General features: G+C 42.3%; 1 protein-coding gene across 1 annotated transcript in view; it reads right to left on the reverse strand.

Annotated features, from left to right (window-relative positions):
* LOC115462048 (coiled-coil domain-containing protein 17-like) overlaps window positions 1-11539 on the reverse strand; it is a 290272-nt gene extending 278733 nt beyond the window's left edge. Inside the window, exon 1 of the mRNA XM_030192096.1 lies at window positions 11092-11539. Within this exon, the coding sequence (XP_030047956.1) occupies window positions 11092-11226 (135 nt within the window). The 5' untranslated portion in view covers window positions 11227-11539. The remainder of the gene's footprint in view (window positions 1-11091) is intronic.
* Between the last annotated feature and the right edge of the window lie 1298 nt (window positions 11540-12837).

The raw sequence follows: 12837 nt of genomic DNA on the forward strand, positions 1-12837 counted from the left end.
TCTATGGATTGATCAGCTTGATGATATGGAATATTTCAATCTAAACAATTTCAATTCTTTGACCCCAAGCATTTAGAAGATTTTTTGTTAGCAAAAGAAGAGGTTAATGTAATAGTCCAGTCACAGATGTAACACTGCATGATAGCTTGGAGTAAGCTATCTGGGAGGCATTAATATATTATTTAATTTTCCAGATTACCGGCTGAGGTGGGATTCCGCTCCAGCCGTGCTATGATTTTTCTTTCTCTTGGACCTAATTTACCTGTAATAATAATGGACGATAGTAAAGACAGAAATTTCTGTATATGAGTACTTATATATATATATATATGAATTTTCTAATTTTCCATATTGTTACTTTAAAGAGTTGCATAATACAAAATTCAATAAAAATGTTAAACATAAAAGGTCAATAGAGATTATGTACTGAAATTTTGCAGTTTAAGTGGCTATTGAAAACGTCATTTTGTAAAGGCATGTATGTAAAACTAGTTATTATAATGGCACAGTTTTGCTGTAAGTTTTGGTTATGATACAGTGATGGCATGTATTTCGTTGTTTTTTTTGGTGATTTTATTTTGTATGATTTATTGTAATCTGCTTTGATTTAAGCAGTCTATAAATGTGTAAAATAACTAAAAATTACACACACACACACAAGCTTCTTTTTGCCTCATATTTCCACTACTCCAGTCTGAAGATTTGGAATGCTCTACCTTTGTATTTAAAATCACAAGCTGATCACCATCTTTTCAAGAAGTTGCTGAAAACGTTCCTCTTCAAAAAAAACATACTCCATCAGTAACTTTGCTGTTTAGTCCTGAATCCTGTTACTAATGTTACATCCTTATTCTTCTATAGCTTTCATGTAATGTACTTTTCTTTTTTTATAATTCATGTAAGCCACATTGTGCCTGCATTTGTGGGAAAATGTGGGGTAGAAATGAACCATAAATAAATAAATGTATATATATATGTGTGTATATATATACTAGTAAAAATGGCCCGTTTCTGAAAGACATGAAACGGGCGCTAGGAAAATGATGATGGAATTGCAATTATATTCTTAAGGGAACCGTTACCAAAAATCAAGGTATATAATGAGTAATATCATGTTTTTTAGAAAATTGTATGTATAGTATTTTAAAAAATAGACAGTAAGCAGAATGTACACAAATTAATATACGATATAGCCAGATAAGTGAACAAAAGAGGGAAGTGGGGAAGGCACCACTCAGGAGAAAGAAAAACACACACAAAAACGACAGAAAAATATGACACAGCCACCCAGCAAGGGGTAAGGAAGAGGAAGCGAGAAGACACTCCGGAGACAGGGGACACGGAGAAAAAATAATAGAGGGGGGGGGCACGCTGCTGGGAGAGATGTATCTGTCCTGCAAGTAGGCCCTAGTTATGATGCCAGCCCTACCCTTCCTCACCTTAGCATCGTACAGCATTTTAGCCTTGGTCGGGTCCGGTTCGAAGCAGAACACTTTCTCCCCTTTGTGGAATTTAAATTTCATTCCGTGAGAGTTAATTTGTTCATCATGGCGAGCGGGAGAGGAGGGCCGGTGCTGAGGGCGGAGCCTGATGTCACAGCCACAGGTGGGGCTTACGCAAAGGAGAAGGAGCCGGTAGATCAAGCTTGCAATTTCCGCTGTTTTCTCGCCCAATTGGTTTGGATTTATTTGCTGGAAATGTTGACCTGTTGTAGTTTTTGGGCTACTTTTCAGTCAAGGTGCTAGTTAGGTCTGTTTCCCGGGTTTGAGGACCGGCTGCAAGCATATTTTTGCCATTGTGGGTTACAGGTTTTGGAGCTACTTTCTTGCAGTGCGTGTGCTTTTTGGACGGTGTTTACTATTCAACCAATGAGCGTTGCAAGGCTCAGTCTGGTGTTTCGGCTGCCTTATGTGCCAAGGAGGCTTTAGTTTCATTCTGTCCGATGCTCCAATAGCCTTTCTGTTTGCATTTCAAGCCTCAATCTGGTGTTTCTTCCTATTTTGTGTGTGTTTCAAAGTTTTGTGGTAATTGATTTCAGCTTCTCAACGTGACGACTGCTTCTGGCTAGGTTGTTCCGAGTAGTAACATCTCCTGACGTCAGGCAAGCAGGCTTCTACTGCGGGAGAGTGACGTCAGGAGATGGTTACGAACACAGTGAGAGACATTGGAATGTTGCAGGAGCAAATTATTATACAAGATGTGTGTATATGTATATATGTGTCTCCTATATCTATATCTATTATATGTATGTATATAGTAAGTTTTACTTGAACTTGCAGTAGACCATGTCATCCCCTTGATCATCACCAAGTTTCCTCCCCCCACACCCCAAGTGTCGGCATCATCTTTCCCAACCCTTGATCATCCAGCCCCAGGGTCAGGATGTGCCTTTAACCCCTAGGTTAGCTTTCTTCAGTTATTGTTTCTTTGTATCCTATGTGACTCGACTTTAAGACTTCTCCCAGTACCAGAAATCCCAAACCATGTATGTCCTTTAAAATGTTTTGGAAAGATACAAGGGTAGATCTCCTAAAATTGTATGCATCCAATATAGTTTGTCATTTAAAATAATTTCCTGGGAAAAAAGGGCTTTTTTTTTGGTAGGATATCTTCTTATCCAATAACAAATTAATTTCCCATCACTGACATTAAAATTCATTTTCTATATTTAGAAGACTAGTTGGACCCTTTTGCAAAGCCACACTAAAAAGTGGCCTGTGCTATCCCCAGCATGGGCCTTTCACACAAACTGAGGTCACTTTTAGCACAGCGGTAAAATGGCCCTGTTTTCCAGTTTTCCCATTAATGGCCACACGTTAATTTCCCCATTAGCGCATGGCCATTAGCATGTGAGTCCTTACCGCCACCTCACGCACTAACCCTGCACTAATCGGTTATCATGCAGTAATGTAGCTGTGCTAACTAATTAGTGCAGTAGATGCCAGACACGCCCCAGCGCTAAAAAACAAATTCTACTTTTTAGTGCATGGGTATCGTGTTCTGATGTCCAAACTACCCCAGAACGTCAGAATGTGTCCCAAAATAGTGCTTTTTAACCTGTGGTATGCACGCATTATTGCTTCTCGCAGCTTAGTAAAAGGACTCCTAGTATTTGTAGAGTGGTATATAGTGGGTAGAATATGATATAACCGCATTACCATTATGGAAATAAGATCTAAAAATATGTTAAGTTCAGGTAGCATCAAATCTGCATGTTTTAATTTTGTATGGTTTGCACTGAGCCAATTAAAGAACATAAAGAACTTAAAAATAGCCAGAACAATAATAATCAGAACAATGACAAAACCTCCCCACGGAGACAGACATATCATAAAGGAAAGAAAGGACATAATAAACCTCCACAACAAGAGAATAGACAACTTAAGAAAATCATCACAACTACGAACATAAAAGACCCCTACCAAACAATTCAGATGGGATACATAAACGCCAGATCAGTAGTAAATGAAACAACAACAATAACTGACTGGATTACGGCAGACAATCTTGACCTTGTACTCATCAGTGAAACCTGGATCCACGATCACAAGGACCCCATAATTCTAAAACTTTGCCCCCCAGGCTACAAAATTACACACTGGACAAGGAAAGAAAAAAGAGGAGGTGGAATAGCACTAATCTACAGATCCCACTTCACCGTAACAACAACTGCTGAGTCTATAACACCAAAACTCAAAATAGCCTTAGTTAGAATCCACCATGCCACTCTGCTCGATCATCTAAACGTGGTCCTGTTTTACAGACCACCAGGAAATTGGCAAGCATGCCAGTCAAACTTTATGGTTTTTATATCGAACACATGTATATCCAACTCCAACTTACTCATAATAGGTGACATAAACCTACACCTGGAAGACACCAATGCTACCAATACACATGATTGCAAAGACTTCCTACAACTATGGGACCTCAACTTGCCTAATATGCAAGCTACACATGTCAAAGGACACACAATTGACCTTATTACATACAAACTAACCTCAGACTCAAACCTTATACTAACAGATACAAAATGGACGGCCATACCATGGTCAGACCACCATAAATTAAACTCAGACCTACAGTGGCGGAAAAAAGACACGCAACCCAAGAAAGAATGCACAACATACACCACTAGAGGACAGATGATCCTTGTACATTCTGGCAACAGATCTACAAAAATGAATGGTCAGCACAGACAGACTCCAAACACTATCTCCAAAATTGGGATGACAGATGCAGGAACATACTAGACGAAATTGCACCACTGCAAACAAGAACCACACGAAGACACAGCTCAATACCTTGGTACGACGATGAATTGAAAACACTAAAAACACAAGTCAGAAGGTTTGAACGCGCATGGCAAAAAAACAAAAAATGAACATACACACAAAGATTGGAAACAAATGCAAAGAAAATACAAATATACAATAAGACAAACCAGTGGCGTAGCCAGACCTGAGATTTTGGGTGGGCCCAGAAATAATATGGGTGGGCATGCACTGTCTATATGAGTAGTGTCTCTTGGGATCCTACAAAATAATGCCTTAGAATTTACTTGATGATGGTTTTCTAAGTAGTCTGCCCAACAGCTGCCCTGCATCAGTATAACCACATACATACTTAATGGAAAAATTGATATTTTTAAATATAATTACATTATCCCACAATCTCTCCACTGCAAAATGCTATACACAAACTTGTGCAAAAACACACTCATACCCTTACTAAACCATAACAGCACTAATTCCAAGGATAGGATGAGCTACAACCTTATGCTTGAAAAGGCAGAACTGTAATTACATTAGGCTCTAAAACACCAATACACTACCTCGTGAAAAAAAAAGCAAAACAAAAAGGGCTGCAAATACTACATGCTAGCAGAACACTGCACCTTGATCACACATGAAAAACACATGACACAACAGACATGACACAAGGAACTAGAAATCAAAAAATATGAAGGCAAAATACTGAACTGGAAAGTTAACTCAAGAAGTCAGACTCAGCATGCAGCAATACCAGAAAAATTGAAACTTACATGCAAAATATCACAGATGTACATTTCAAAAATCTGACACATTCCAATTAATAAATTCTGAATAAAATACTTTTTTCTACCTTTGTTGTCCGATCTATTCGTTTTGGTCCCAGTGTCTTCTGTTTTATGCAGTGTCTTCTTTCCATTTGATAGTTTTTCTCTCACCATGTCCACCATCCTCCTGTGTCCTTATATGTCCTGTCTACCATCTGTAGCCCTGTCCCTATCCTTCCTCGAGTTTCAGTATCTGCCCTCAACGTGTTCCAAACCAGACCTTAAACTCAGCAGTTTACCCTCCATCCATGTCCAGCATTTCTCCTCACTTCCCTCCATCCATGCGCATCTACTTCCTCTGTCTTCCCTCCCCTCCATCCATGCGCATCTACTTCCTCTGTCTTCCCTTCCCTCCATCCATGTCCAGCATTTCTCCTCTCTCCCTTCCCCTCCATCCATGTGCATCTCCTTCCTTTATCTTTCCTTCCCTCCATCCTTGTCCAACATTTTTCCTCTCTTTCCTGCCCTCCACTCCATCCATGTCCAGCATTTCTGCTCTCTTCCCTCCCCTCCATCCATGCGCATCTCCTCCCTGACTTTTCTCCCCTCCCTCCATCCATCTGTCCAGCAAACTCTTCCATTCTCCCCCTGCCATTCTCCTCCATCCACCCTATCCAGCAAATGCCTCTGTCCCCTGCATGTTTCAGCAATTCTCCTCTCTCCCCTGCCCTCCCCTCTATCCATCCATACCCAGCAAATTTCCCTCTCTCCCCTTTCCCCTCCATCCATCCATGTCCAGCAATTCTTCCCCTGCCCTCCGCTCCGTCCAGCAACTCTCTATTCTCCCCTGCCCCTCCTCCATCCATCTCCAGCAATTTCCTCTCTCCCCTTTCCCCTCCCTCCATCCCTAGCAATCTCCTCCTTCCCCTGCCCTCCGCTCCGTCCAGCAACTCTCCATTCTCCCCTGCCCTCTCCTCCATCCATCTCCAGCAATTTCCTCTCTCCCCTTTCCCCTCCATCCATCCCCAGCAATTCTCCTCCTTCCCATGCCCTCCGCTCCGTCCAGCAACTCTCCATTCTCCCCTGCCCCTCTCCTCCATCCATCTCCAGCAAATCTCCTCTCCCCCTTTCCCCTCCATCCATCCCCAGCAATTCTCCTCCTTCCACTGCCCTCCGCTCCGTCCAGCAACTCTCCATTCTCCCCTGCCCTCTCCTCCATCCATCTCCAGCAAATTTCCTCTCTCCCCTATCCCCTCCATCAATCCCTGTTGTCCAGCAATTCTCCTCTGTCCCTGCCCATCCTGTTTCTTGCCCCATCCCCTTCCCCCTTCTGTCCCAGCGTCTCCCCCCCTCCCCCTTCGCAGCATCTCCCAGCCACCTGTAAGGACAACGTGGATGAAGCAGCTCACAGGTTTGCTTGCTGTTTGCATTCCCAAAGTTGCAGCGACGAACGAGCGGGCAGGCAGCGGTAGGAAAAGCAACAAGGAGGTAGGTTCGACTCTGTCCTTCGCTTCCCTGCCCTCTCAGCATCCCGCCTGCTGAAAGGAAATGACGTCAGAGGAAGGCGGGACGCAGATGGCAAGCAGGGAAGCGAATGACGGAGCAGTCGACCTGCCTCCTTGTTGCTTTTACTACCGAAGCGCTGCCCACCCGTTCATCGCTGCGACTTCTAGTAAAAAAGTCGCCGTTCCAGTCGTCGTCATTTGGGTGGGCCTGAGCCGAGATTGGGTGGGCCTGGGCCCATCCAGGCCCACCCGTAGCTACGCCCCTGAGACAAACCAAAAGAACATACTACAAAAACAAAATAGGACCAGACTACAAAGACGCACATAAACTCTACCAACTCGTGAATAAACTAATAGACACCACACCGGTTACCACAGCCAGCACAGACACCCCATCGGCAGACCAACTAGCCAAATACTTCAATGAGAAAATTATAAAACTTCGATCCACACTACCACTCAACACAACTGATCATGAAAAATTTATGGATTGCTTGGACCCTACTTCCGGTGAATACCCAGCAGACCGAACCTGGAATGGCTTCGATCCGCTAACCGAAGAAACCATCACTCAAGCACTCAACAAATTCTTCAAAACCCATTCCAAACTGGATATTTGCCCCAGTAACCTAATGAAGTTCGCCCCCAAACGCTTCTTAACAGACCTTATGTCACACCTGAACTACATGCTACAACACGGACTTTTTCCCAAGGACAAAGGAAACATATTACTTACACCCATACCCAAAGACTTAAAGAAAAAACTAAATGACACAACCAACTATCGACCAGTAGCATCCATCCCCTTGATAGTAAAACTAATGGAAAGTATAGGAACCAAACAACTCACCAACTACCTAAACAAATTCACAATACTACATGAATCACAGTCTGGATTTCGAGCCAACCATAACACTGAAACAGTGCTAACCACTCTCATAACCAAATTTAAACACCTAATTGCAACTGGAAACAATGTGCTACTCCTACAATTTGATATGTCCAGCGCGTTCGACATGTTCAGCCACCAAATACTCACGAACATCCTAGACTACTTCGGGATCGGAGGAAACGTACTAAGATGGTTTAAAGGCTTCTTAACAGCAAGATCTCAAAAACATCAACACCATGGAAACCTGAATGTGGAGTACACCAAGGATCACTGCTCTCACCAAACCTTTTTAACTTAATGATGACACCTTTAGCCAAATCGCTATCCAACCAAGGACTTAACCCGTACATCTATGCTGACGATGTCATGATATACATCCCGTTCAAACAAGACATAACCGAAATCACAAATGAAATCACACACAGCCTCCAAATAATGAACTCATGGGCGGATGCATTCTAACTAAAGCTAAACGCAGAAAAAAAACAATGTCTCATCCTGTCCTCACAATACAATGCAAACAAATCCAATACCATTACACACTTCCGGTCTCAGACAGCCTGAAAATTCTAGGAGTCACAATTGACTGAAATCTCACACTTGAAGACCATGCAAAAAACACAGCAAAGAAAATGTTCTACTCGATGTGGAAACTTAAAAGAATCAAACCTTACTTCCCAAGGGAAGTATTCCGCAGCCTAGTACAATCAATGGCGCTAAGCCATCTAGACTACTGCAATGCCATCTATGCCGGATGCAAAGAACAAATTATCAAGAAGCTCCAAACCGCTCAAAACACAGCAGCCAGACTCATATTTGGGAAAGCGAAATACGAAAGCACCAAACCCCTAAGAGAAAACCTACACTGGCTCCCACTAAAAGAACGAATTGCGTTCAAAGTTTGTACCCTGGTCCACAAAATCATCTACGGGGAAGCCCTGACTTACATGTCAGACCTTATAGACTTGCCTATTAGGGACGCAAAAAGATCATCACGCACATGCCTCAATCTCCATTACCCTAACTATAAAGGGCTAAAATATAAATCCATATATGAGACCAGTTTCTCATACATCTGCACACTGCTATGGAATGCACTACCGAAGGCCATAAAAACAACACAAGACTTAACCATCTTCCAAAGGCTACTGAAAACAGACCTTTTCAAGAAGGCATACCATAAACATCCATCTTAAATACTATATAATAAAATTATACACGATCTATACAAAACCGAACTTTATTGAATGACTGCTTAACCTCTTTGCTATTAATGATCAAGCACTACCACTTTAAACCTAAGGTCAAACAGGGTTATCTCTATAGTCGACGATCTAATGTATGTTACAATCCAATTTATTACTCAGGAACTTCTTGCAATACCATAATGTATTCTTCCTTACCATGTATGTCTGTACATGTTATATATATATACCATGACCTGTTCCATATATATTATGTTCCATGTATGTTACCATGTATGTATGCACCTTAACGCAATACCATCTGTAATTCTGTTACCCGGAAATGTCAACCGCCATTACGGCAAATGTAAGCCACATTGAGCTTGCAAACTGGTGGGAAAATGTGGGATACAAATGCTACAAACAAACAAATAAATAAATAAATACTGGGTAAAACCAATGGTCCATCTGGTCCAGTATCCTGAACAGTAGCCAATCCAGGTCACAAGTACCTGGCAGAAACCAATTAGTAGCAACATTCCATGCTACAAATCCCAGGGCAAGCAGTGGCTTGGCCAAGTCTTTCTCAATAGCAGACTATGGACTTTTCTTCCAGGAACTCGTCCATACCTTTTTTAAACCCAGATAGAAAAATAAAGGCAAATATTTAAAACAAACTGTAGGTGCTATGTAAATGAATACCACGCTTTTTGATACTATATAATTCATAAAATAAACATTACTTACCTTGACTGTAGATTTTTTCAGACAACAAATTAATAACGGGGTAATTTTATAAATGTGCACCTGTGTAAAAGGCATGTGCATACTTTTCTCTGCGCAGGCTTTGCTGAACTTTCAAAATGAAAGAATGCACATGCTTCTGTTTTTATCCCAAGGAAATTGCATACTTATATTTACTCTTCATTAGTATGCAGAAAGTGCATTCAGTTCATGTGGGCGCCTAAAAATTTAAAGTGTGCACAAATCGCTTGTACGCATGTGTACCTATGAATTAACACACCTACAAATAATTGCATATATTTCAAAGTCCATCTGTGCATACAATGCATGCCAAAAAAAAATGAATGGGTCAAACATGAAAAAATGCCAAACACTGGGAAAATTTTATTTTAAATGAGCATAAACCAAAATTGTTGTTGTTGTAGACACCTCTACTTGCAGTGTTAATTGATGTACATGCAATACCTATCCCAACCCAATTCCCAGGAGCACCTCTGCTTAGGCTGGGTATAGTTACACACATGCATGCTATACATGCATAAGTACACACATACGTCAAATGGACAATTTTTTAAAAGCCAATTTCTGTAAATAAAGGGCCTCTTTTACAAAGCCGCACTACCAATTCTTGGTGCGGAAAATGAAAGGAAGCCCATTCAGGGGGTCTTTTACTACTGCAGCAGCCCAGCAGTAGTTCTCACCCCTAGCGCCCCACTTCTGGCGCTACAAACATTTTTTATTTTTGTAGCGCTGGTGTTTACCTGGCGGTAATTAGGTAGTAATTGGTCTTAACTAGCAACTGACCGAGGGTACGGTTCTTAGCATATACAGCGAACGGTGAGAAAAAGGAAGACGGCTGTGGTAAGTACTTGGGGTATTTGGGGGGTTATGTTTTGCAGCACTGAGTACGCTTTGTAGCGCTATAAAAATGCTAAATAGTAGTAGTAGTGCCGCGCACAGCCGGTTACCACCGGGTTAGCTCAGGAGCCCTTACCGCCATCTCAATGGGTAGTGATATGTGCTCCCCCCTCTGAAATAGCCACACGGCCAGTGGTTCACTTAACACACAGACATTTCTTTAAAAAAAAAACACGTATGACGCCAGCACAGGCCCCCTTTTACCGCAGCTTGGTAAAAGGACCCCTCAATTTCTGCGGGCTTCCTCTCATTTGCCACATGGGACTCACTAGCATGGCTTTATAAAAGAAGCCCGCAGTGCTGTTTTAAGGGAATGCCTTTGAAAACTACATTTTAAGATGATAATTTTATAAAACTTTTCCATGTGTTGTTTTACATCTGGAAAAGGTCTTTTATAAAAGTATCATAAGTGCAGTAACAAAATAGCATGTACTTATATGCGTGCCATGTGTAGGTGTTCCTGGGGGTGTATCCACATTTGACTTTTTAAATACTCAAGTACACATTTACACCTGCTCCCAAGCAGGTGTAAATGTTTACTGACAGCATTTATGTGCTAAAGCAGCTGGTTCCAGGTGCCTATTTTATAAAGAAACAATAGGCACCTATGTTGCTTTTTAAAAACAGGCACCTTCTGGAATTTTTCACATAGACTTGTTCTTATAAAATTCCTCTCCACAGGCTGGTGAGAGCAGTATATTAATCTTCAGTATGCTATACAATTTTATATTACCATATCAAGATAATGCTAACTTAAGTATTGCATTTTATTAACCTATAACATCAGTAAGATTAAAATGAATGATTTACCATGTCCTGTGGGGTTTGTGTTTCTCTCACTTTTCCAATGTCTCCTTCAATACAAAACCTCTCCCTGTGTTTGGCTAGCAACAAGGAAGACTTAAAGGACATGTTACAGCTTGGACAGTGCAGCAAATCCATCATCTGTCTTGAAGTCCCTCCAAATCACTCTTAAAATATTTCCTCTTTGAAGTAGTTTTCCGAGACCAGTAGACGTTTCATCTACAAGAATTTCAGCACAGTTCTAAACTCCATTCTTTTCATTTAATGACTCGTGGGCATTATTTTCTTCAGTTTTCAGAGCACAGGCTTTTGGGGAATACTGCTCGTCTAAGAATACCTCAAGTAAATGCAAAGGATTTAAAAAAATGTTTAATTCTGTCTTCAGTAACCTTTATGGTCTTGAGAAGGAATTCCGATCTGACAGCCAGATAAAGTGAAGCAATTTCTCCTCCTCCTTCTGTTACCTGTCTTGTTTGGGTTAGCTGGCAACCGTATTTGTGTGTATATTTCAAAACCGTCTCCAGCACTCCTGTCACTTTTTTTTTTCAACAACTTTATTGTAACCTGAAATATATAAACATTAAACATAAACTAGTGGAGCATGCTGTGAATATAAAACTGTATACAGCATTGGTGATTTTCTCCCAATACATTAGTTTTTTGCCTTATTGTATATACATAGGCGTAGTTTGACTGTTTCATTTGGGGGGGCAAAAAAATGGGCGGAGCATATTAGCATATCATTTGCATATATACATATGCAAATGAATATGCTAATATGGAGGAAGGAAATGAAATTTACAGGCAAAATATCACAGATGCACATTTCAAAAAGCTGACATTTCAATTAATAAATTATGAATAAAATAAACTTTTATTTACCTTTGTTGTCTGATCATGTAGTTTTTCTATTCGCTTTGATCCCAGTGTCTTCTGTTTTATGCAGTGTCTTCTTTCCAGTAGGCTTCCCTCTGCTCCCCACCCTCCCAGTCCCATCCATCTCTTGCTCCTTCCCTCTGCTCCCCACCCCTCCCAGTCCCATCCATCTTCTGTTCCTTCCCTCTGCTCACCATCCCTCCGTCCCATCCATCTCTTGCTCCTTCCCTCTGCTGTGCCTGACCTCTCCAAATCCCATCCATCTCCTGGTCCATCCCTCTGCTCCCCACCCCTCGCAGTCCCATCCATCTCTTGCTCCTTTCCTCTGCTCCCCACCCCTCCCAGTCCCAACCATCTCTTGCTCCTTCCCGCTGCTCCCCACCCCTCCCAGTCCCATCCATCTCCTGCTCCTTCCCACTGCTTCCCACCCTCCCAGTCCTATCCATCTCCTGCTCCTTCCCACTGCTTCCCACCCTCCCAGTCCCATCCATCTCCTGCTCCTTCCCTCTGCTCCCCACCCCTCCCAGTACTATCCATCTTCCCTCTGCTCCCCACCGCGCGAGGTCCAAGATGGTGACTCCGTTTACCCCCTCTCTTCCTCCCTCCCTCCGGCGCAGGCAGCAGTCTTTTCCAGCGTTCCTGGCAGCTGTAGCGATATACACGCTGCCTTCGGTCTGCCCCGGAAGCCTTCTCTTCAAGTTCCTGTTCCCACCTATGCGGGAACAGGAACTTGAAGAGAAGGCTTCGGGGCAGAGCCAAAGGCAGCGTGTACAACGCTACCGCTGCCAGGAACGCTGGAAAAGACTGCTGCCTGCGCCAGAGGGAGGGAGGAAGAGAGAGGAGTAGACGGAGACGCTCCTCTCCGTCCGCTTGGCT

Source organism: Microcaecilia unicolor, chromosome 2, assembly GCF_901765095.1.
Source record: "Microcaecilia unicolor chromosome 2, aMicUni1.1, whole genome shotgun sequence".
Lineage (NCBI taxonomy): Eukaryota > Metazoa > Chordata > Amphibia > Gymnophiona > Siphonopidae > Microcaecilia > Microcaecilia unicolor.